The sequence below is a fragment of the Bufo bufo genome, chromosome 7 (assembly GCF_905171765.1).
Source record: "Bufo bufo chromosome 7, aBufBuf1.1, whole genome shotgun sequence".
Classification (NCBI taxonomy): Eukaryota; Metazoa; Chordata; class Amphibia; order Anura; family Bufonidae; genus Bufo; species Bufo bufo.
In genome coordinates, this window is record NC_053395.1 from 167,603,486 (window position 1) to 167,629,766 (window position 26,281).

The 26,281-nt window shown below is 39.8% G+C and overlaps 1 protein-coding gene across 6 annotated transcripts in view; it reads left to right on the forward strand.

Moving 5' to 3' along the window:
• The window catches only part of COL6A3 (collagen type VI alpha 3 chain), a 107,630-nt gene that overhangs the window by 35,588 nt on the left and 45,761 nt on the right, over positions 1-26,281 (forward strand). For 2 of the 6 annotated variants that reach the window (XM_040439885.1, XM_040439886.1), the window contains exons 3-11: positions 628-1,227; positions 4,465-5,064; positions 9,256-9,849; positions 13,726-14,328; positions 17,200-17,781; positions 21,232-21,846; positions 22,289-22,888; positions 23,327-23,932; positions 25,374-25,979. In XM_040439885.1, coding sequence (XP_040295819.1) covers positions 628-1,227; positions 4,465-5,064; positions 9,256-9,849; positions 13,726-14,328; positions 17,200-17,781; positions 21,232-21,846; positions 22,289-22,888; positions 23,327-23,932; positions 25,374-25,979 — 5,406 coding nt within the window. The remainder of the gene's footprint in view (positions 1-627; positions 1,228-4,464; positions 5,065-9,255; positions 9,850-13,725; positions 14,329-17,199; positions 17,782-21,231; positions 21,847-22,288; positions 22,889-23,326; positions 23,933-25,373; positions 25,980-26,281) is intronic. The other 4 variants (XM_040439887.1, XM_040439888.1, XM_040439889.1 and 1 more) reach the window with 4 other exon arrangements.

Consider the following 26,281-nt stretch of genomic DNA (forward strand, 5'->3'; position numbering starts at 1 on the left):
TTCTGTCTTCATTTATGCCAGAAAAGTGCCGTAAATGAAGATAAATGTGCTGGGCTCTCAGGCCCCATCCCTACCCTAGCCATGCCATCTTTTCAAAAAGTGGCAAGGGCAGCGTAAAAACAGCATTTGTAAGAAAATTGTATCACAGTGGTGTTTAAAATTACACAAACATGGTGTTTGTAACTTTTTTTTATTGCCATAACAATAGAGTAAGGGACATGCTTTCCACCTAAAAGCTAAATTTTGGCAAGTTTCTGCATTAGTACATGACCCATAAAATCCAATAATTCTATTTGTCACTTACGTGACATGGGAAATTGTGAAAACGATGTATATGATCCCAGTGTCTCAATACACAGCATAGAGGGTCCAGAAGTGGGAGCACCTACAGTAAATGTCCCTTGCATTCATTGCATCATGTTTCTTAGTGCGGTTTCAGAGAAACATGTATACACGATACATCTGCATGGTACCACTGCACTTAAATTAACACTGTCACGTTTTGCATTTCTTTCTCCTCTATCATCTTCCTATTTTTTTCTTTTTGTTTTTTTTTTTCCTTTCACATTTTCCACCTCTTGTCATCTAACTCCTCATACACTGCCCCTGTTCCATCATTAAAACCAGACTCAGCTGATTTGGTTTTCCTCATTGATGGCTCAAACAATGTTGGACGCACGGGATTTAACAGCATTCGTGACTTTTTGGTGAATTATGTGGAAAAGCGGTTGGAGGTTGGAAGGAGCCGGATGCAAGTGGGAGTGGTGCAGTTTAGTGATGATGTCAAAATAGAGTTCACTTTGGATGAGCATACTACCAAAAGCAACCTTATTAATGCCATGAAGAACCTACAGTTTTCTGGTGGAGAAGAGGCAAATATGGGGGCTGCTGTTGAATATGTGGTGGAACAGATGTTTAGCGCAGCTGGTGGCAGCCGAAGGGATGAAGGAGTTCCACAGTCACTGGTGGTGATCACTGGTAGTCCATCAAGTGATGATTTAAGAGAAGCCGCCAATGCTTTGAAACTTAACAGTGTCATCACATTTGGCATTGGCGTCACAAGGGCAGACAACAGCGACTTGCAACAGATTGCAACTGATGGCAGCTTTGTATTTACTACACCTCAGTTCCAGGCTATAAGTCAACTGGAGGATCAAATTATTCCATACATTGCTGGGGTAGCTCAAAGGACCATAGTCTTGCAGCCCCCAACTATTATAACAGAAGGTATGTAGGATGTCTGGTGACATTTTGGTAGATGCATCTTGAATCCTAGAATATGGTAAAATCAAGGTAGTAAAATGTGAGGCCTATAAGTGACGTGTACATTAAAAAACTGTATAAAGCAATATTTCAAATGTAATAGGAGTACATGCTATACTAGTAGATAGATCATTCCAGGACAGTGACTGTAATAGAAAGTGCATAGACTTAAGAGCAGAGTTCTTGTCCCAGGACAAAGATTGCAATCTATATACATAAATATCCATGCTCACAAAATTTACTTGGTAGAAGGAACTGCTTGGCACAGGAACAGTAAGCATGGATGCCCTTGTGCTTGCTAGCAAAATCGATGTGTGCGCTGAATGCAGCAGGAGTGGCCGTCCAGAGCTAGGGGAAACAGTAGAAGCTGAGCTAAACACTCAAGTTAGTGTAATGGGAGCCGCTTTCCGTTAAACTGCTGAGGTACAGGGCACAGCGGAGTGAGTTTGGATGAGACGGCTTCCTTCTCCGCTCTCCCTCCACCCATATCTCACTGTACATTCCTATATTATGGAGAAAAAGAGGCAGCACTCCAAAATCAGGTAAAGAAAAAGTGGACTCCTTTATTCACCCATGCTTCTGCAACATTTCAGCTCAACTCAATGGAGCCTTTGTCAAGCAATGTGGCATGTGCCAAACAATATATATATATATATATATATATATATATATACTTGTGTCAGTAATCACATAAAGTGGATAATAAATCAATTATCAAAATACAGTATAATTATATCACAAAAAGTGTTTAAAGGGAACCTGTCATCAGCATAAAATAGTGACAGAAATGCTGATGTCAGCGGTGTGTCACTCATGAGCTAAAAGTAAGTGGTTGCTGAGAACCAGCATCATAATCATTGCAGCCCAGGCCTGGAAAAGAGTCAGATCTACCTGAGAAGAGTCCTGGTTATCCATAATCTCCTGCTCTCTCACCCATCAGCTGATGATTGGCAGTTCTCTTCTACAGAGAAAGGGAGACAACTAGGTAGAAGCCTGTCAGTCATCAGCAGGTGGGCGGGAGAGCAGGAATTCATGAATAACCAGGACTCTTCTCAGGTGGCCGTGACTCTTTTCCAGGCCCAGTCTGCCATGATTGTGATGTTGGTTCTCGGCAACCACTTACTTTTAACTTATAAATGACAGACCGCTGAAATCAACTCACCTGTCTCTACTTTATGATGACATCATGGTTAATTTAAAGGGAACCTGTCATCAACTTTATGCTGCCCATATTAACGGCATGTTAATATGGGCAGCATAAAGTTGATGACAGGTTCCCTTTAAATTAACCATAATGTCATCATGCATATCTCCATATCCCAGTGGAATAATTGTACACCAAAAATACAGTAGTGCTAATCTTGATACAGGTAAGGGTTAAGATTAGCACTACTGTATTATTGGTGTACATTTATTCCACTGGGATATGGAGAGATGTATGATGACATGATAGTTAAACACTTTTTGTGATATAATTATGCTGTATTTGATATTTAATTGATTGATTATCCACTTGATGTGATTATATACATATATTGTTTGGCACATGGCACATTACTTGACAAAGGCTCCATTTAGTTGAGCTAAAACGTTGCATAAACACTGGTGAATAAAGGAGTCTACTTTTTCTACACTTGATTTTGCAGTGCTGCCTCTTTTTCTTCATATTATTGAATTATTGGATCCTGGTCCGTGATCTTGAGAGGCATTGCACCCATTAATTTTTTAGTGTGCTGCTTATCTTTTTGTAATATATATATATATAAATTTAATAAATGGCAGCACCAACCTTTTGGAATGAAAAATTGGGTGCAAGCTCCAATAGGAAAAGCGTCCTTGGATAATAGAAAATAAAAAATAGAGCAGCACTCCAGTGTGGTGAAAAAAGAAAGCAGTTTTTTCACCCAGTAGTGACGCGACGTTTCGGCTCCAACATGAAGCCTTATCAAAATAATACTATTGTAGGGTAATGCCAGTGAGTAGATACACAATAGGTGGGAAAAAAAAGTTGTCCATATTAGACAAATCTTTTAAATCCACCAGTTACCCTCTTAAATGTCATTAGTGCAAAATACTACTGGTATTACACTACTGGTATATGTGGGTCAGTATGTACAATATAGTTATACAAGAGGAATTGAGCTACAAAAATTCACTTCTGTAAAACTTAAATAAAAAATGTTGTGTCCACCCTTAAATTTCCTTGAATTAGCTTCAGTAACTTTCACATTGGCGGCACAGCTCTGGCAGGCTGTTCCGGCATAGAATGTTGGGAAATTGGCCGGACAAAAACTGTTCTGTGTAGTGGTTTTTGACCAGCCAAATCCCAGCATATTTGCCGTGTAGTGGTCGGATCTCCGACGTTATAGCCGACGTGCCTTCTGTCAACATCTGGGAATTCCAAATCTCTGCTGGAACAACCTGCTGGAGAGCTGTGCCGCAAATGTGAAATTAGCCTTAAAGTGGTTATTTTAAGAAAATTACAGCATATCCATAGGATAAATTTTGGATTGCGAGGGGTCCAGCTGTTGCCCCCCCCCCCCACAATCCCGAAAATGAGGGATCCCTGAGTAACCTCTCTGAATAGAGCAGCAGTGGGCATCGTGGTTCACAACGCTGTTCATTTTTCTATAGGACTGACAGAAAGCTGCCAACACTGAAGTCCCATAAACATAAATGGAGCAGTGGAATGACATAGACACTATGGCTCCATTCAGAGAGATGTTCACTCCCGGGAACATGGGGGTTTCCACTGGTCAGACCCCTTGTGATCTAGTATGTATCACCTATTTTGTGCAGAGGAAATCTGATAATTTTCTGTGGGATAATCCCTTTAAGGACTTCAATTTCTTACAATAGAAATTCAATATAATAGGCAACATGCTGGAATAAACCTTGACAGACTGTAAGGCACATCACAACCACTGGGTGGCGGCACATAGGCAACTTTAGCGTACACATCTCCTGACAGAGTATCAGAAAATCATGCTGTTTTTTAAACATGATCATCTTGCACCAAGAGGAACGGTAAGGAAGGACACATCTGTATTTCTGCTTGTAAAAGGAGTTATTCCAACAATAGAAATGTATTGAAGAAATGTCATTTATTAATATATTAATAAATGTTGAATCTACTCATTCATTTTTTAAAATTATTTAATATTTATATTAATATATGTTGCATCTGTTTTTTTTTTCCAGTTACGGAAGTCAACAAGAGAGATATAGTGTTCCTGATGGATGGTTCCAGTGATTTAGGAGGGCCAGGCTTTTCTGCAATCCGTGAATTCATTGTAAAGATAGTTAACAGGCTGGAAGTTGGTCTTGATCTTATTAGAGTGGGATTGGCCCAGTACGGCAGAGATGTGAAGCCTGAATTCTACCTGAACACTTTTGATGCTAAGAAAGATGTAGTTGCACATTTGAAAAAAATGAGGCTTGTGAATACCACCCCACTAAATACCGGTGCTGCTTTGAGCAATGTCCAGAGAAATTTCTTTACTGCATCTGCTGGAAGCCGTGTGGATGAAGGAATCCCACAGCTCCTGGTTGTCATAACTGGTGGGAAATCAAGTGATGACATTAGAGATGCGTCAATAAACCTTAAAAGAGCAGGAATACTGACATTCTCAATAGGTGCTAAGAAAGCAGAAGAAGCCGAACTCCAACAGATTGCCTTTGACTCTACTTTGGTTTTTCAGCCAACTGAATTCAAGCCAGTTCCTCTACAATCCATATTACCCCAGGTGCTTGCCCCTTTAAGAACCCTCACAGGAGTTGTCACTGAGGGACCAACTGAAGGTAACAATTCAAATACATCATTTCAATAGATTGCATTTAGTACTTTACATTGGATGTTTATAGTTATCTACTATTCTTATCTTGCCCTCTGTTTCATGTTTTCCAAAAGTTTTAATAGGGCAGTAAACATTGTGGATGGCTTGGTTGCTGTGGGCAATCAGACCATTTTTTTGATGAAGGAGACCCAATGGTTTTAGGTCTAACATTCTGTGCTAATTATATTTGTATTATATCATTATAGGGAACTGAATGCATTCTCTTTCTCTCTCTTGATATGGAGCTTCCAGTTCCTTGCATAGCAGTTAAAGGGGTTGGCCACTTTCTGGTTACTGTTGACCAAGTACTTATTGGCCACTTTCTGGTTACGGTTGACCAATGTGTCTGCAAGATGATAATATGTCACTTACTAGTATAGTCTTTGTTAAAATTCTGTGGCACTTTCTATATACCATAAGGTATACCCCCTTGTTTTCCAAGTCTGTTTGCTGTCCACTCAGAGGTCCTATAAAATGGCCGCTGATGGAGGGTCATGTGATGTCTCCTCCATTCAAATTCACTGCACCTACCATCTGCACTTGTACTGATGGGAGTTTAGTGCAAATGCAGTGTGTGTGAATGGAGGAGACTGAGTGATGTGTTTGGTCACATGCCCCTCCATCAGCAGCCATCTTAGGGACAGGACCTCTATGCAGACAGCATAGAAGATTTGTCTGACAAAGGGACATGGCTTGGCTCTACAAAATGGCGCAGAATACTAACAAAGGTTATATTAGTAAGTGTCATATATGCATATTACAAAGAGATTGGGAGGTCGATGACAGTTCTTCAGAACCCCCAAGACAGGGAACAACACAAGAAGGTGGGCATGACCATCCCAGTGCTTGACACCTTTCCATTCCATTACCCACCCTATGAGCACCTTCTATTCTCTCCTTTGGTCTTCTTGAGCTACATATAGATTGGTCAATAGTAGCCAGAAAGTGGGCAACCCATTTAAATGATGCAAGTCTAGCAGTCTGCTACTAGAGGAGCTTACTGCATAGTTTTATTATAGAGTTTATTTTATGTTATAAACTCTTTGGCTCCATCTATTGGTGACTGAAGGCAGTCAGAATTGTATCACATAACTTTACAGCTAACCATGGAATATAGACTTCTGTTACAAAGCAACTGAGCTACAAATTCCAAAAAGACAGAGTATGAAGTGAATCAGCACAGAATGTTTGACCTATTTAGATCCAAACATAAAATGGTGTTCAAGGGTGGGCATTTACTTAAAAAGGACCCATCATTCTGGAACATCTTTCCTTATAACTCTGCTTTGTGCCATTCCTCTGTTATTCCTCATAGACAAGTATGAATAAATTGACTGCTGGTTGTTGGGGGTGTGCCCCTAAAGACAACAAGACTGTTCAGTCTGTGTCAACTGTTCAGGACACACCCCTTTGGGAAGCAGAACCGTAACACCTAATTGTTAATGTATCGATAAATATTCAGCCACAGTAACAGAGAAAAGCAACTATACTCAGTTATGAGAAAGCATGCTCCAGAATTGTTATTTCTTGCAGAGCACTTATTAAAATGGATGTGTGAGGAGAGGTAACAGGTCCTTTTTAATTGTTCTAATACCGAGAAACGGACAATTCATACATTCTATTCCCATGATTAAAGAGGTTGTCTAGGATTAGAAAAACATGGCTGCTTACTTCCAGAGCTTCACCTCTGTGCACGGGTTGCGTATAGTATTGTATTGACTTCAATGGAGCCGAGCTCCAATACCAGACAAAACCCATGGACAGGGTAGACCATTTTTCGAAAGGAAGCAGGTATGTTTTTATAATCCTGGACAACCACTCAGTGTGATCAGGTATCTGATCTGCAGGCAGACTGATATATAGTTTTGTAGGAATAGACTAAGAAAAACTCATTTATCCATTTAAATCTCTGCTCTTTTTGGACTTAGGAGTCCAGTGGGCGGGCCAAGTGATTTACAGCTTTCCCTGTTTGATTGGGCATACTCAACTAAGTAGAACCACCAATATTACTAAGGACTGAGCTGAGAATTAGCAAAGATTTAAAGTTTTCCCACAAAACTATACATCAATATGCTCCGCTCCTTCTGTTCTCTAACATGCTGCCTGCAGATAGTATTGCAAGCAAAATGTGACGGGTTCCCTTTAGCTGTGGGATCTATTTATTCAGACTGAAAATGAACAAACATATATGTCTTTTCTTTTATGCTTTTTTCCCCTGGCAAAATAATGTGCGCTCAGACAGAATATATGTAAATCCATCTATTTCATCTGGGGTTGTTAGATTTTATTCACCATTCCGTATGAGCCATGGATCCTGTCATATTAAATCAAAAAAACTTTTTACAAAAAAAGTTGAAAAATAAAAAAACTAAAGCCCTTTAGGAGAGGCCTTTGCGACTACATAACAACTATTTATCACAATGTTATATCAGTGCATGTATACTGATATCACGCTGCATGGTCCATGTTCAGTCCAGTGAGAGCTACTTAGTGAGGACTGCATTTTTAACAAGCATTCATACTTGGCTGTTTTACGGATCCATGTTGTATGCATCTGTAAAACAATGCCTATAGACTTTTAGAGAGTTTTTTTTCCTTGTGGATTCTAGGAGAATCCATAAAACGAGTTCCTGGCACACTCCATTGCATGTATTACATGCAATGTTCCCCAGGAGCATCACTTCTAGGAGAGAATATGGTGCCTCATGGAAGCAACAATTAGTATCTTCATGTCTATAATATGGACCCTGTGTGCAGCCATATAGGGTCTATGTATGTAGAACTGCTGTGTGCATGGATTCTTAAAGAATGTCTTCCCATGGCATAAAATGGCATAAATCAAAATTTAGTTAGGCTATAAATTAGTTATATCCTTAAACTTTACCTAAAAAATATTTTTGAAAAGCCTTAAATTGAACTATAAATTAGTAATGTCTATTTTTGAAAGCCTAAAATGTAACTATAAATTAGTTATAGCTATTTCTGACAACTTAAAATTTAACAATAAATCAGTTATATCGATTTTTGGCAACTTTACAGATTCGATAAAAAGGCTTTCTTTTTTCCCCAAAAATAGCACCACTCTTCTCTATGGGCTGCATCTGGTATTACAGCTCATTTCCATTTAAGGAAATGGGTTTGAATTCCAATATCAGACATGTCCCATAGATTAAAGTGGCATTGCAAGTAGCCAGAATAGAAAATCTACCTTGTTATACAGTGAAATGGGAGCAGTATGTACTTCACTGCATTATAAAAGGGTTTGTCACTCAGGGGTGTAGAAAAGTAAAGTGACCGCCCCTGCAGTTCCCATTACAGTGCCCATATTGTTAATTTCCCAGGTTTCCAAGATGTAATGAAACATATAAAAATATGAATACAATTTGAAATAACTTGACAGAAAAGGGCAAGTAAAGGACTTACATAGGAACATTTGCTATATTTTGGGATTATTGCACTTTAATTATAGTAAAAAAAATTCCCACTGATGAATAGTCACCTAGAAAATTATAGCATGTAAGATGACAAGAAAACAAACTTGAAACATGCAGCATTAAGCCTTCTCAGCTATCACTACGTCTCCACTATTTTCTTCAAGTTCCCCTTTTCTTCTGCCCTTTTTTTCTTTCCTACTTCCCATAGTGTCCTCGCTCTTCTTGACCTCTTCCATCTACTGAAAAATATGTTGCTATTTTTATTGTGTTTGATCATTGGGATGTACAATGGTATGGTATTTATTTAACATTCCCATTATACCATTCCATCATGGAACATTCTGACGTGTTGCATTGAGTTTTTGCCACTTCTAGTGTTGTTTATGATGGGGTGCTTACTACTAGAAGTCAACATTGTTGACTTATAAGGCAGTAATACCATTTTTACATTTTAAATATAGTAACATACTACACTTGTTATTTAGTATTTTGCTATGTATATGATTTATGATGCAGCTGTCTGTAGATGGAAGCATAAGTTCCCAAAACTAACTTGACTCAGTGGTTCTACCTCTCCCTCTTAATTCTTTTGCTTGGCCTATGAACATTATTAAGAGTTATGTGTCTACATTATGTATACACATGCATTCTACAACCTTGCCTTGCTGATTTTGCTGTGATGTCATGGTTATTGTTTTCTGTATCCCCCCAACCAACCACAGTACTTAACCAAAGAGATATCGTCTTCCTGTTGGATGGTTCTGTCAACGTTGGAAGTTCCAACTTTCCATTAGTAAGAGACTTTCTCATCAATGTAATTAACAACCTTGGTATCAGCAGTGAAGGCACTCGAGTTGGCCTGGCCCAGTTTAGTGACACCCCAAGAACTGAGTTCTATTTAAACACACTGACCTCAAAGCCTGAACTCATTGAGCGTTTGGGTCAGTTAAGAGTCAAAGGGGGGAATGTCCTGAACATTGGCTCCGCACTTCAATTTGTTATCCGCAACCATTTCACCAGAAGTGCGGGCAGCAGAATAGAGGACAATATACCACAGCTTCTCGTGGTTCTGGTGGCTGGAAAGTCCTCAGACAGCATACAGGCTGCTGCTACTGAACTCATCAGATCGGGGGTACTGACCTTTTGTGTCGGGGTTGAAAATGCTGACAAGGAAGAGTTGGGAAGAATTGCTTTTAACCCAAGCCTGGTTTATGAGGTTGATGATTTCCGTTCCTTGCCTGGCTTCAGCCAGCAGCTACTAACACCCATTACCAGCTTCGTTAGAGGAGAAGTTACAGAAGTGACAGTGACTACAGGTAATTTCACAAACTTTAGTATTTTGTTTGGTAATTTATTAGGTTACCCTTTCTTGAGAAATCTCCTGGTGAATGACTTGCAGGTTCTTCTGTTGGGTCATTGTTTTAAAGAGGATCTGTACCCTCTCCAGTGAGGTCAGTTTTAGCAACCATTTGCATCAACCCATGTAATACCGATTCTGGAACATCTGTCCTTCTGTTTTGCCATCCCTTTATTATTCCAGCTAGAAGCCTTCATTGCAAGCAGCTAATAATTCTAACAGGAATAATAAAGAAATAGCACAGCATAGAGTTATAAGAATAGATGTTCCAGAAGTGGTATTATATGGGGGATGCAAGTAGTTACTAAAATAGACATGTCAGGAGACGAGACAGTTTCTGTTTAAAAAACATTGTGGAGTAGACCCATATGTATACTGTAACATACCTACACATATGATACTTGTTTATTGCACTGCTTATTGTTCATTTTCTAAGTACTCAAGAAGAAAACAGTTAAAGGGGATTTCTTACCAGGATCTTAAAAGACTATTATCTGCAGTAAAATACATGAGTAGTGCTGCTGATGAGACCACATCACAATTTTTTACCTTCCTACTGCCCCCCGTTCCCCCACTGTCAATGCTCAAAACTTTGCTGAAACATATTGTCAGGGCTGCTGTGCATGCGCAGAGGAGTCCTTTCCATTGTGTTAGCACAGCAGTCCGGACTGTGTATTTAAGTGCCACGATTGAGCACTAACAGTGTGGTAATGGGGGGCAGGAGGAAAAGAAAAATAGCAATCTGGGCACTCTGCAGTACTTCTCACGTAATGCTGCCGATAGTTTAAGATCATAGTGACCGATTCCCTTTAAACCAAAAATAAATTTTTCACATTCTCAGTTTCATATCAGAAAATACAGATGAGAGATTTATACAGATTATATGCATTACCACATCTAACTATAGTTCACCAATGACATTTAACAGGATATAGTTTAAATTGCAGCATTACAGTATTTTAACTTAATATTTAAAATGTTTGACCCTTTAAAACAAGGTCAGTTTCATATGTCAATGGCAATCATTGAAAACAGATTTGCTCTTTATCATCCAAATTGGTCAGATTAAGTTCACAATGTAACTTTATATGAGTTAAAGCTCCTTTTTTATTATTTACAGAGCTCAAAATCTACTGTAGTAGCTCTAGAGAGTTAAAGGGGTATTCCAGGTTTAGATGTGTAAGTTGTCTTCAGAATGCTCCCCCCAGTGTTGGCTACAAGCAGTCCGAATTGTATCATTTAAATGGGCATATGCCATAAATTCTAATAGATGCAGGTCCCAAATCTGGGACCCCTATTATTTTCTAGAAAAGCTGACCCTCCTGGTGAAGCAGCCAATGTGAACAAACAGATGACCGCACCTATATGGTTTTCTCAATTCAGTTCTTTTGGAAGTCCTAAAACAGCTGACCAAGTCCACTTGGCTATTGTCAGACCTCCCAGAGAAGTGAATAGAATAAAGCTACAGGGGTGTTTATTTATTCACAGAGGCCACATCACTAGATGGGACCGGGGTTAAGGAACGGGGACCACCATTCTCGAGATAGATGCAGGTCTCAAAGTTGGAACCTGCATCTATGAAACATGTAGGTCTTATTTGTGGATGTGGCATAAATGTCTAAGATTGGAATACTGCTTTAAATGATATGTAAAAAGGTGGTTAGTCTGCACTTCCCAATGTGCAGCTGCATGTCTCCATGGCGGAAAGCACAAAAGGAAAAAACAAACACAATGCAACAGCACCCTGCAAACACAAATGACAACATATTTAAAATAATGTCACACTCACTATAGAAATATATACCAGTGCTAATGCTATGCTAATTATATAAGTGTTAGATTCTTGGCAAATACAGTGCCTGTATAGCATTAGCACAGGTATATATATTTTAAAACGAGTATAGCATTATTTTAAATATTTTCCCATTTGTGTTTGCAGATTGCTGTTGCATTGTGTTCATTTTAGCTTTAAATTATATAATTCTGAATGGCTGCAGCCACCACTAGGGGGAGCTTTCTGCAAATAACTTATGCATTAAATAAAACAATATGCTATAGGTTCCCAAGCTAATCCTGGTGGCTGCTGCTTGTGACCAGGATTGTATGATTTAACTTTAGGGCTAGTGGGAAGATTTGGAGTTGTACATCAGGAAAATAAATCTCTAACTACTAGAAAGATATACTGTATGATGAAATGAATCAGCGGTTTCAATCTAAAAATAATATGGTGTTAAAAAAGTGTCCATTCCCTGGTCTATGGCGAACAATGTTCTGAGGAACACAGGAAATGTATGTTTTGCTTTAGTGTTCAGTTCTTACTTGCAGCAATTCAATGTCAGACACTCTCCAGTATCACATAACTTATTTCAAGAAACAAATACAAGTTGATGGAAGTCAAATCAGCTAGATCATCGTTTTCAGAAATGTCACCAAGTACATATCTCGCGCTCAAAACTACATCATGATATGGTGGTGCTTGGAAACAGATATATTGTACAGTGGTCGCAGATATTCTAGGATCCATGTCATCACAATTTTCTGGCTGGTCTTATGTAAAAGAATGTTCAGTGTTTAATTTTATAATTTCTTTATGCATTGTCAATGTCAATTCTATATATTTTAATGAAATGTATATTTAGCATGTTATTAAGATGCATCTGCAGGATCTGGTGTTATATGATGAAAAAACAGTATAGAATGTACAGTACATTATTATTTCCCCCTCATTGTGAATAAAATAATAGGTCACAGGCTGCTTGCTTTCATACAGAAGATAACTCCTAATATTCTTTATAATTATTCCATATAACACACACCTCATCTGTTGCAGGGCCTATTTTTAAGCTTCCTGTTTCGCATGTATGGATATGAAGCACCCTTATACTTTTCATAAAGAACATCTGCAGCAGCAGTATTTTATGCTCTGCATTATTAAATTATTGGGCTAAATGTATCACTTTTATAAAAAGATAATATTTTATCGACATTTTATTTTAAATAACCTTTTCCACAGAATTTACCCAAGTCAGTATGCTTGCTTTATGAGTTTACAAGTCAACATAAGAACAAAGGTTCCTGAGATGGAGAGGGCTCTGCATTGCCTGGGTTATAAACTTTTAGTACTATACTTTACAGGAGTTGTATACTATTTACTTGAATGGAACTGAGCTGCAATACCAGATGTGGACAACATGAACAAAACTCGTTCCATTTCTGGAAGAATGCAGTCAAATTTTTCTAATTTCCTCTTGATTAGTTATTGAAAAAGCAACTAGGAAATTCCATCAATGTCAGATAGGTGCAGGTCCCACCTCTTGGACCCACTCTTATCTCCAGAACAGGCCCACCAAAAGGGAGAGGAGCTGCACATGTGCAGACACCATATGTCCACCGCTATGGGAGCTTCAAAATATATCCAAATGCTGGACATAGTGATGATTGGAGAAGTGGCCGCCATCTCAATTCACTGCTTCTGAGTGCGTGCTGCACATTCACCATGTGCTCTCTGACGCTTCAGGGGTCTGTTCTCTAGATAGGAGCAGGTCAGTGGTGGAACCTGCACCTATCTGACATTGATGGCATATCCTTATTGACAGATGGGCCAACCTCTTTATAGATCTATGATCCAAATATTGTTCTAAATATGAAATACAGAGGAGGAAATCATGGGATAGCTAGCAGAAAGGTTAGCATGGCAAGTATCCACTCTGCCTTACCCAGGATATTTAGATACAGAGCTAGGGCAGCAAACTGAATCTTTGCCTTTGGTAAGGTAAAGCTTGGATCGCTACTAAAACATTCTCTTCTTCCTCTTCTCTACCATTTCTTTTAATAGCGGAAGAAGATGTCAAGCAGGACATAGTGTTCTTGATTGATGGTTCAGATGATGCCATATCTGGTTTCTCATCTCTCAGGAGCTTTGTACAGAGGGTGGTAGAATACCTTAACGTTGGTCAAGACAAAGTACGCATTGCAGTTGTCCAGTACAGTAATTCTGCTAGGCCTATCTTCCTTCTCAACGCCTACTCAGATGAGCAAGATGTGATAAGAGCTATTCAAAGTATGTCTCCGATAGGGGGATCCCCATTGAACACAGGGGCAGCCCTAGATTATGTGACTAGCAGTGTTTTTACTCAGTCGGCTGGAAGTCGAGCAGAAGAAGGAGTGCCACAATTCCTGATCCTGCTGACAACTGGAAAGTCTAGAGATGATGTGAGAAGGCCTGCCACTTTTCTCAAGGCCTCTGGTGTAGCGCCATATGCCATTGGTGCTGGTTCAGCTGATCGGACAGAACTTTTATCTATCTCTTTTACTCCTGACTTTCTTCTGTATTTCCCTGATGTATATCAGCTGGAGAATGCTCACCAAACATTTTCCCAAAGTATCAGCAGAATTTCCATCAGTGATATAAGAACTATAGCACAGACAGTGGCAACTGGTAAGAGCAATCAAGTGATGTTTTCATACATAGAGCAACATCAGCATAGTCAAGATATTAATATACTTTTGCATTAGTGGTTTAAACACAGTATGCACAACACAAGAAGAAATCATAGATTCTTAATGATATGATCAAACATTTTGCAAGTCAGAAATTTTTGTCAATTTGTAGACTGATATATGGCACATGCAGAAATAGTTTACTGGATTATTCATGTAAGTGTCGCTCCTCTCATGTAGTATATGTAGTATGAACCATCACCAGTCTGATGTCTTAAAGAGTTCATGTAAAAAATCAATTTTAATAAAGGTCTTCTGGTAGTCAGTACTTGCATTCCCGATAAAATAATGATTCTGGAGCTCTTTCTCTCAGTACTCTAAGCTGTTATTTCAGGAAATGTATGAAAAACACTTTGTTCTCATCTTGTTCTTGGTTACATCAGATGTACGGTATACCTCCAATTTATGCCACTGTATATGTATACAGTGGCATTCAACAGCATTGACTCTCATTGCAATAAATTGTGCCCCTCTGTGTTTTGGACATGTCTTATGTGTCCTTCCTCATGGCCTGTACACTGAAAAAGGGATGTTGGCAGAACCAAAAGTAAATATGCTCTTATTTAAGAAAAGAAAAACTGGTTCTCTAGTACCGCCTATTGGATAGCTACCCTATGAGTCAATGTTTGGCCCTTTAAACAGACCTTGAAACAATGACTTGTGAAATAAGCCAAAACCAGAATCTTTCCCATAAGAAAAAGATACCTTCAGACAGTTGTTTTTCCCCTTATCAGGGCAGAGCAGGGAACTCCTAAGAGTCCCCATTCCAACTGGGCCATCTCCACAAGAAGAACTATAATTCCCCAGATACAACCAAAAGCATACACTGGGTACATGGGAGTCCATGGATACATTTAAGGTATACAGTATGTCATACTCTCAATGAAAACCTTCAACAAAAATGAGATGTAACCTATGTACACCTTTGGGGGCATTTTTTTTATTATTGCATTGTACTCATTTTGTGCTAAAAATATATTTTTTTTAATTGGTCTTTATTAAAAATATGGAGCCCTTTTTTTCTGTACATAGCTGAGATGCTCTAGTAGCTTTTCTGTCAGTTGGGGAACTGACGGGCTCCTTATATCTCTGCTTTCTGACACTCATTATAGCTCAGTTCTTATCTTACTGATAAGAATGTGGCTTAAATAAGGGGTTATGACCTCTTAGTAGTTTAGAGATAAGGTTTATTAGATGACTGCACAAAGTGAAAGTACTAGTCACACTAGTCTAACACTAGTTAGATAAACAGTCTATTGAAAAGGCAAATGGTAACACTAAGTTGTCAATTTATTCATACATTTCAAGAAAGAATAGCAAAGGTGCAGCACAATTCAGTTTTAAGTTGCCCCCCCCCCCCCCCAGGTTCCAGATGACTTTTCCTCACAATAGATCATCAATATCCAATCAGTTGGGTTCTGATACCTGGCAATGCCGAAAATTATCTATTCCCTGCAGCTGCTGGTGATAGAACTACCACTTTGAATGCAGCTGGAAATATGGTCCAATTGAAAGTGTAGGGTCAGTGTCAGGTTACAGTAGCTCAGCTTCCATTCACTTGTAAGGCTGATTTGCAGTAACCTGGCACTGCCACTACACAGTAGACTGAGCTTTCTGCTTCCAGCTCTGTTTAGTGGTAGTCCCAGCACCAGCGGCTGCAGAAAACATATGACTGGTGGGGTTGCCGGGCGTTCAAAATTGTTATTTTACAGGGAATGCAAATATGTGCTAAAACAGGTTGTCTTTAATCTAACTTCTGGAGATGCTTCAGGCTATTTAAAGCTGCCAGTTGATGAGAGATTAAAGGGGTATTCTGGTAAGAAAAAATTATCCCCTATCCAGAGGATAAGGGGTAACTATTGGACCGGCAGGGGTCCTACCACTGGGACCACCATCGATTACAAGAATGGGGGCCCCTTGCCCCCATCAGGCCCCCTGCTGCTCCCCTGAAATGACCAGAGAGACTGATCACACTTCTGGAGATAGCTGAGTACAGCGCTCACCTGTCTCCGGAACTCCCACAGAAATGAATGGAGCAGCTGTGCGCATGTACGACCAGCAGTTCCGGTCATTTCATGGGAGCAGCAGGGGGCCTGGCGGGGCCCCTTTCTTGTGATCGGTGGGGGTCCCAGTGGTAGGACTTTTACCTACTGGAATACACCTTTAAGGCCCATCTGCAAAGTTCCTAGCAACTGGACCATAGTACCTCTCCTATAGCTTCTCCCACTGTCAGTTGGTATGCTTCTTAAGTGGAGCTACACTTTAAACATGGCCTTGCATTGTTGTTAGATGGTACTATAATTGGATTTCTTTTAAAATCACTATTACTTATAGCTCCTAAATCAGGCAGTAGTCTCTGCATCTGGTTTAGGCCTCATGCACACGACCGTATGTATTTTGCGGTTAACAAAAAATTAATATGCAAAAAATACGGATAACGTCCGTGTACATTTTGTATTTTGCGGAACGGAATAGCTGGCCCCTAATAGAACAGTACTCTCCTTGTCCGTAATGCGGACAATAATAGGACATGTTCTACAGTATGTTTTTGTGGAACAGAAATATGGACATACGAAATCAGAATGCACACGGAGTAACTTCTGTTTTTTTTGAGGACCCATTGAAATGAATGGTTCCGTATATGGTCCAAAAAAAACCACGCACAGACACGGTAAGAAAATACATTCGTGTGCATGAGCCTTTACAAAGTACTGTAGATGATGGTGGTGTGATAGGTGTGATTTAAATAGAGTTAATACATTTAGAGAGTTTGTTTAACTTTTAATCCATTTGGTGCCTCTTTGTACAGAAACAGAAAGCAAAAAAGACATCTTATTCCTGATTGATGGTTCGACCAATGTTGCTGGGAAGTTTCCTCTTGTTCGAAACTTTGTGTTAAACATCATTGAAAATCTCAACATTAGCCCAGATGGCACTCGTGTCTCTTTGGGTTTAGTCGGTGAAAATGTGAAAGTGGAATTTAAGTTTGACTCCTTTCAAACGAAAGGCGAGGTAGTCAGTGCAGTACGAAAGCTGAGATTCACACCAAGCAAGGAGCTCAACCTTGGAGTTGCTCTGGATTATGCTCATGACAATCTTTTCACACCCGAGTCTGGAAGTAGGATTCGAGAGAGGGTACCACAATACCTACTCTTGCTGGCCGCAGGCAAATCTGGAGACAGCGTAGATCAGGCAGCAAATACATTAAAGAGAGCTGGTGTGGTGACATTTGCAATCAAGGCACAAAGGGCTGAATCTGAGGAACTTGAGAAGATTGTTTTGGCACCGCAGTTTATTTTGTCCTCAGAATCCCTGGGAGATCTCTCCACAATACAGTCACAATTTATTAATCTCATTAAAACCATCTCAGTGGATGTGCCAACAGAAACTTGTAAGTACTTGAATATGTGCATTGTGGAAAGAAAATTAGTTATTCCTAAATGTGTTCTGAGAGCAATGTATTGTACAGTTACTAGATCCTTAAAAGTCTACTACAGTCTCTATGGAATATTTTCATAGACTTCCATATTTCAAGCTTAGCATAGACTCCAATTATTATTATTATTATTTATTATTAAAGCGCCATTCATTCCATAGCGCTGTACATGTAATAAGGGGTGCACATACATAATACAGACAATTGCACTAATTATAAACAAGATGAGTTACAAACTGGTACAGAAGGAGAGAGGGCCCTGCCCGTGAGGGCTTACAATCTACATTACTTGTCTGGTAAAGGTGCATCACAATGTCCCTGACCAAATTGGCATTAGTGCTCATACAACAGAGAACTTCTGCATCCTTCTGATCATCAAAACAAAGTCACTCGATAACAGTCCCTCTATTTTCAGAACTGATCATAGAGATCAGATCAGGATCAGTTAGTTGAATAAGAGAACACCATGATGGCTGCGTGTACTGTTGATGTCACTTCCTACATTTCAGGGGCTGGGAGTTAGGATCAGGTAAGTATGCCATGGCATGGCTTTCATGGGGCACCTAAGTTAATATGATTTAGCTGTGATTCACAGAGGAAGGCACTTTGTCAGCTGTTCATGGAGACAATATGGTTTGCCTTCATATGGGGCATTGCGGTAAATGCTCTAAGGATAGCATTATTGCGTCCACTCATATGACATTGATGACTAATTCTTGTGGACTACTGTGCAGGTTACTTCTATGGTGGCACTTGGCTATCACTGTAAAAAGGGCCACATTAGCTAGTTCTTCTACAGGGTGAGTACAAAAGTCGCAGGACACCCTTTCACCCTATCTCTTGTGGTCCAAAATGTATCAACACAGAAAGTTGCAACAACAACCGGTAATGTTCCTCTGATGCATAGCTATTTGACGTGTTCAGTGTGTTGTCCCTGGTGCTGAACACAGAACAGATATTGCAAATCTAATTGTGGTAATCCATTTCTAAGAAAAGTCTGGTTGTCTTTGATATGCTACATGACCCCCTTCCCATTGGAAAAATTGCCATTGATCCAATATGGAGGCTATCAAGATGGCGGCAATTTTCTGGACATAGTCTAAAAGATAGCCCCCGCACCCATTACTTGCTTGGTATTCAGATATTTAATTTTCCCTTTAGTTTCTGAAATAAAAGAGTGTCCTGCGACTTTTGACTCACCCTGTATACGTAAAGGGCACTGTGAATGTCACTCTTTGGGGGTATGGTGATGTCACTGTTATGAAGCACTTTGGCTGTCACTGATATGGTAATGTTGTAGCTGTCACTGTTATGGGGCACTATGGCTGTCACTTTCACTGGGATGAGAATGTTGTTATCACTGCTATGGTTCTGTGGCTATCACTTTCACTGGTATGGAGTGCTGTGGTTGTCACTGTTATGGGCTGCTCTGGGCGTCACTGGTATGATGTTGTGACTGTCACTTTCACTGGTATGGAGTGTCACTGTTATGGTGCATTGGTTATCACTGTTACAGGGTGCTTGTCACAATTACAGGAGCACTATGGCTGACCGTATGTGGACATGAAATGATGCAGTAGGAGGGAAGCATTTATGTATATTCGCTTAAAGCGCCAAAAATTAGCTTGCTAGCTCCATGCTTTGAAGGGGTTCTCCCATTACAACAACTTATGCTGTATCTGGAGGATAGGCGATAAATATCTGACCACAAAAAAGAGGTCCCATGTTGCCACGTTTGAATAGAGCATCTGTTACACATGAAAGCTACCGCTCCATTTAGCTCTATGGGGCTTCCAGAGATAGCTGAGCGCTTGTAGAGATGATTAGAGTGGTGGACATGCATTAGTGTCTGCTACTCCATTAAAACAGGGGGTACAAAAGCCTTCAATCTTGAGATGGACAAGCTTCCATTGGTCAGACCCCTGCCGATCAGAAACGTATCCCCTATCCTGTAGATAGAGAATAAGTTGTTGTAATGTTAAAAAGCAAGGGGTTGTCCCCTTACAACAACTCATGCCCTGTCTAGAAGATAGGGATAAATGGCTGACCACAAAACTGAGGGTCCATGTTGCCCCATTGGAATGGAGCAGCAGTCACTTAGGCACACTGCAGCTCTATTCAGCTCTATGGGGCTGCCGGGATAGCTGAGTGATTGTGCTAAGCTATCTCCAGCAGTACCATAGAGATGAATGGACACACATGAGTGTGTGCATGTGGAACTCAATTAAAACAGGGAACACAGGCTTTAATTTCGAGATCAGCGGTGGCCCAATGGTCAGACCCCTTCTGATTAGAAACGTATTCCCTATCCTGTGGAAAGGGTATAACTTGTTGTAATGGGACAACCCTTATAATGTAGTAATGTTGAAAAAACATAACATTTATCGACTTTTTTTCCCCAAGTACTTAACAACTCCATCATACTACATCTCCTTTTGTGCCCTAATTATCCCTAAAGGAAATCCATTAAGCAAAATCTGTAGGACATTTGTGGAATTAAAGTGGTTTTCCAGGATTTTTTAACTGAAGACCTATCCTCCGGATAGGTCATCAGTATCTGATCAATGGGGGTCCGATACCCAGGACCACTGCTAATCAGTTGTTTCAGAAGCCATCTGCGCTTGCAGTAGCACTTGAGCCTTCTTTCAGCTCACCAAGCAAAACGTCGTACATTGTATAGCGGCTGTGCTTGGTATCATTTCAATGGCCCTGAGCTGCACCTAAGCCATGTGACCAATGAATGTGATGTCACATGGCCTAGACCCTAGAGAAAGCTGCAAGAAGGCTGTGGCGCTAGTGCAAATGGTATTCCCTTCCCAAACAGCTGGTCGGCAGAGGTCCTGAGTTTCGGACCCCCACCAGTCAGATATTGATGACCTATCCAGAGGATAGGTCATCACTTAAAAAATTCTGGGAAAAAACTTTTAATTTTTGCAGAGCCCATTGACAAATGCAGTCCACAAAAGAGTACAAAAAAATTGTTTCAAATTCTGAAAATACCTGTAATTTCCAATAATTCATTTCATGTTAAAGATGATCTAAGATGATCTATGTATACAAATACTGCAACACTTATTAATCCCACTTATTAAAAAAACAAAACTTAAGATGCATCAAGGACACAGGACTTTCTTACCAATGGCATTGAAGACCACCTGGAGTCTGTCTGTATTTCAAAAAGGGTACAGTACCAGGCAGCTGGTGAAATAAATGAAATTTTACATTACTTTATTTGTAAATGCATAGATTACTATGAAACATACAATTTCTTCTTGAACATTGATGTATGTGCAGTTTTCCAAACCAGAATCAAACTTCTGGAGAAAAAAAAACCACTTGTTTTCTGTAGATATTATAAATGTATGGAATCTGGATGTGTAATTTCTTGCTCTCTCATAATTCTAGATGATATCAACAAAAGGAAGGATATTGTGTTCTTGATTGATGGATCTAATGATGGCAGATCCAGCTTTCCCTCCCTTCGTTCATTTATTCAAAGAGTGGTTGAAAGCCTTGATGTGGGTCAAGATAGAATTCGTGTCGGAGTTGTTCAGTATAGTGACACCACGCGACCCAGTTTTCTGCTAAACGCTTATCCAGATCGCGAAGGAGTTCTAGGAGCTGTCCGACAATTAGCACCTATTGGAGGATCCCCACTGAACACAGGGGCAGCTTTGGACTATGTCACAACAAATGTGTTTACTAGATCAGCAGGCAGCCGATCAGCTGAGGGAGTGCCCCAATTCTTGGTTCTGTTAACCACTGGCCGGTCAAGAGATGATGTCAGGGGGCCAGCCGCAGAACTAACAAGATCTGGTGTTATTCCATTTGCCATTGGAGTCCGCAATGCTGATGCAGATGAACTGAGAACCATCTCCTTCATTCCTGACTTTTCAATTTTCGTTCCTGATATCAGCCAGCTGGGCACTGTTTACCAGACTTTCACAACAAGAGTGTCTGAACTTCAAGCAGATGATATAGAAATTCTAAGACAGTCTCGTCCTACAGTAACTTACCAAGGTAGGTCAGACAATTGCAGTCATATATGTTTACCAGTAGGGCATGTCAACATTCTTGTTAGGTTATGCATAGCTATACATTATGCATACTATGGTGGTCCAGATGTGATATCAAAAGGTTGAACATGAATACAGTATGTCCATTTGAATTATTTCCATGTTGACATTCATGGCATATCTACAGAATATGCTATAAATATCCAGTAGGTCAGGATTCTACCCCCCCCCCCCCCCGCCCCATCTCACGGCTGCTGTGAATGAGGAGATGGGGCTGGAAGTTCTGAAAATACATTGGCATGTTTATCGACCATTGATGGCATATCCTGTGGATATTCCATACAATTTGAGATGGGAATATCACTTTAAGCTGTAGACTGAAAATGATGCTGAAGCACATATCATTAACAATGGAATAATTTTTTACTTTGTGCAATCTTTTATAGCTGCAAAGAGAGATGTGGTGTTTCTTGTCGATGGCTCAAAGGGCGCAGCCCCTGAGTTCAACAATGTGAAAGGGCTTATTGAACGTCTTGTAGCCACAATGGATGTCAGCCCAGACACCACCCGTGTAGCGGTAGTCCAATACAGTGATGATCCCAGGGTGGAATTTTTGTTAAATGCGCATTCTACCAAAGACGAGGTTCAAAGTGCAGTGAGGAGAATACGACCAACGGGTGGATCATCAGTAAACACTGGAAGTGCCCTGGAGTATGTATCTAAAAACATATTTACAAGGCCATCTGGAAGTCGTATAGAAGAACAAGTCCCACAATTTCTTATTGTAACCTCTTCTGGACCTTCATCTGATGATGTTGATGAGGGAGCAAGAACAATTAAAGAATCTTCTGTGGTTCCTTTCTTAATTGGAAAGAATGTTGACAATGAAGAAGCTATCAAAATAACTTTTGGTCAAAATTTTATACACTCTGTTTCTAGTTTCCAAGAACTGCCATCATTGGAGCAAAGACTAATTTCCACTGTCACTAACCTTAATCAAGAAAAAATAACTGAGCTTATTTTAGGACAACCAGGATTTCCTTCAGGTAATACTCTTATAAAATTGCTCCAAGGAAAATAATCAACACACATGATAATACCATATGATAACAGTAGATTCACAGATTCAAGATAATCTATTTGTTCAGCAAACATCATAGGGAACTCTTGGGACACAAAAAGAGAAATGAGAATAGAAGCAATGTGTTTCTTTGTAAATATAGAACAAGTGGGGTTTATTAGTTATCTATAGGTGCCACTTCAGTGGCAAATTTTAGGATTTAGCAGGGAATTCAAACTTGATACATGATGCAATGACACAACCTACTTTTGCATGTACATATAATACATACAACTATGATCGAGAAGGGAGAAACTTAGGTTTATCAATGGAGAAACTAGGGATGGTAAATTAATATAATGATTACTACATACTAGTACTATAATTTGCATGTCACCATCTCAATTTGTATTTTTTTTCATAGAGCCTGATCCTGATAGACGGGATGTTGTCTTCTTGGTAGATGGTTCAACAAGAACTGGTCCTGATGGGATTGCCAACATTCGGGATTTAATCTTGAAAGTAGTACAAAACTTTGACATTGGGCCTAACAAAGCTAGGGTAGGCTTGGTTCAGTTCAGTAACAATCCAACCACTGAGTTCCTTCTAAAGGCCAACATGAACAAGCCTGCTTTGATTCAAAGCATTCGCCGTCTGCGACACAGAGGAGGGGAACCACTGAACATTGGGAAAGCCCTAGATTTTGCGGCAAAGAATCATTTTATACCATCAGCTGGGAGCAGAATAGAAGAAGGCGTACCACAATTTCTGGTTCTTCTTACTGGTGGAAAGTCTGAAGATGATGTTGCTGGGGCAGCTAGAATACTTGGTGCTAATAGGATCAGATCTCTTGCTGTAGCCAGTGGCAGTGCTGACAGGAATGAAGTGGCACGTATTGTATCAGACCCACGTTATCTCTTCACTGTGAGGGAATTTAAGGACCTACCAAATATTGAAAGCACTTTAGTCAGGTCTTTTATAAGTCCTGTTGATCCAACTTTGTCACCACCAGTACCAGAACAACCAGGCAGTAAGTATTCTACTATGACATATGCAATTGATAATGCTACATACCGGGATGGACAATATTACACATAATTACCCTTCATACAGGACTTCTAAGTAAAGGTTAGAAATAATTCCATTACATATGTAGACAATGTCCCAAAACACCTATCATGTAAAATACTTCACATTAAACTATCACTAGCGCTATTTCTAAAAATCCAAACCCTGTAATTTGTGAAATTTCAAATTTAAAAAATGTCAACAAATTACTTACCAATAGCCTCTTCTTCTGTGCTAAAGTATGTTTACTTCATTTTTAAGTTACAAAATAATTAAAAATAAAAATAATTGTACCGTACAGTTAATCAGGTTAGACTGCAGTCTAGTTACAGTGTTCCGTGTTTGACTGTCTAATATAAAAGAGACTCTTTTAGCACATTTTGCCCTACCAAACCACTCACACCATTAGATAGGTGCCATGAAAGCTACTTTAAACATACAGGGGAACATTTATAAAGACTGGTGTGGAGGATGCGCCAAATTTTTTGAATGGCACCGGCCTCTTGTAGATTTGTTGCATCCTCTGGCAGACTGTGCGACCGTTTAAAATCTATGGCAGCCTCCTACCTGCCGTAGATTTCTGTCTTTATTCACATCGGATAAAAATAGTAGAAACATCACGCCAGAGAAAGTAATAGAAACATCATAGAGAAAAAAGAGAAAAACGTATTTGTACTCCATCTCGGCAGGGGTCAAACTGTAAAGTGTCATGAGATTTGGAAAGTAAATCTTCCTAAACACCACTGAATGATGCAACAGAACGCTAAAGTTGCCAATGAAGACCAAAGCATAGTGGTTTGCGAGGATTTACTGGCCAAACCTTAGGACACTTTTCAGCTTTTACAACGCCGATAGGACACTTGCCAAGATGGAATAAAACTTCATATTTTCCACTAAGCTATCACTGTAAATGACAACATATGTATGTTTTAAACCTGCCTTATTGCTCCTTTCTACCAGTTTGAGCAGTTTGGTAGGGTAAAATGTGCTAACAGACTCCACTTATCAAAATAACAATAGAGGCATAACATGAAGGTCCTGGGCTAAATGCAAAATCTGAACCATGTGCTGTATATAAAATTGGTGTCTTTGTGTCCCAGATGACCTTTTAGGCACCCTGAGACCTCAGTGTGACTGGCATTCCTCTGTCCATTGCAGTTACGCTCCTGAAACAAAATGTGATAGGTTGCTATTTGAAATACTTCTACCTGTTTCCTTGAGCAAACCCATTCTATGATATTGATAGAAAACTTTTAGCTAGTCAGCAAAATGTTTTTTTGACCTTTATAGTAGGGTGAAGAAATCGACACAACTGCCAGAGGGCACTGCCTTGATTTCAGTTTTGACATAGCAAATCCAAATGCCTCATAACTAGCAAACACAATCTCTCTGTATTGTTTCAGCTGGCAAGAAAGAAGCCGACATTGTTTTCCTTGTGGATGGCTCCATAAACTTGGGACGGGACAACTTTAAAGAGGTTCTTCAGTTTGTGTCAGGCATAGTTGATGCCCTTGTGGAGGATGAGGAAGCTATTAAAATTGGACTGGCGCAGTACAACTCAGATGTGACAGATGAGTTTTTCCTCAAAGATTACACAAACAGGGACCAAATCATGGATGCTGTAACAAAAGCTGAATATAAAGGAGGCCGCCTGGCCAATATGGGCACAGCTATTCGCCACTTGCAGGATAAGCACTTTGTAAAACCAGCAGGCAGTAGAATTGACAGTGGTGTTCCACAAATTGCCTTCATTATCACTGGGGCAAAGTCTGTAAGTGATGGCCAAACTGCAGCACAAACTTTGACTAGTAAGGGAGTCAAAGTATTTGCCATTGGTGTGGGAAGTATAGATACTGATGAAGTTTCCAAAATAGCAAGTGATTCACCAAGTGCTTTCAGAGTCCCTGTTGTCCAAGAGCTTTCAGAGCTGAATGAACAGATTCTAATAACTCTTGAAACTGCTCTGCAAAAAAGGAGCGTTTGTCCTGGTGCGGCAGAAGCTGTTAAAGGTAGGTAGTCTTCATTTTTTCACATTGAATTGATTTTACATTTCAGTTAATAGCCATGGTTTATAATATAAAGTATTAGCTGATGTCATCAAGCCATTGTGAAGTAGGTAAATCTGGATACTGCAAAACACGAGCACCATAGCTCCATCAGTCTCATTTTATCCTCTTTAATCCAAGGATCTGTGGAAGTCCCAGAGGTTGGACCCTCTGATCAGAAAGTGGTGTCATATCCTGATGATATGCCAGGACTTTCTGTGATGGAAATAACCCTTTAATATCAATCTATCCACCTATCACTAGAA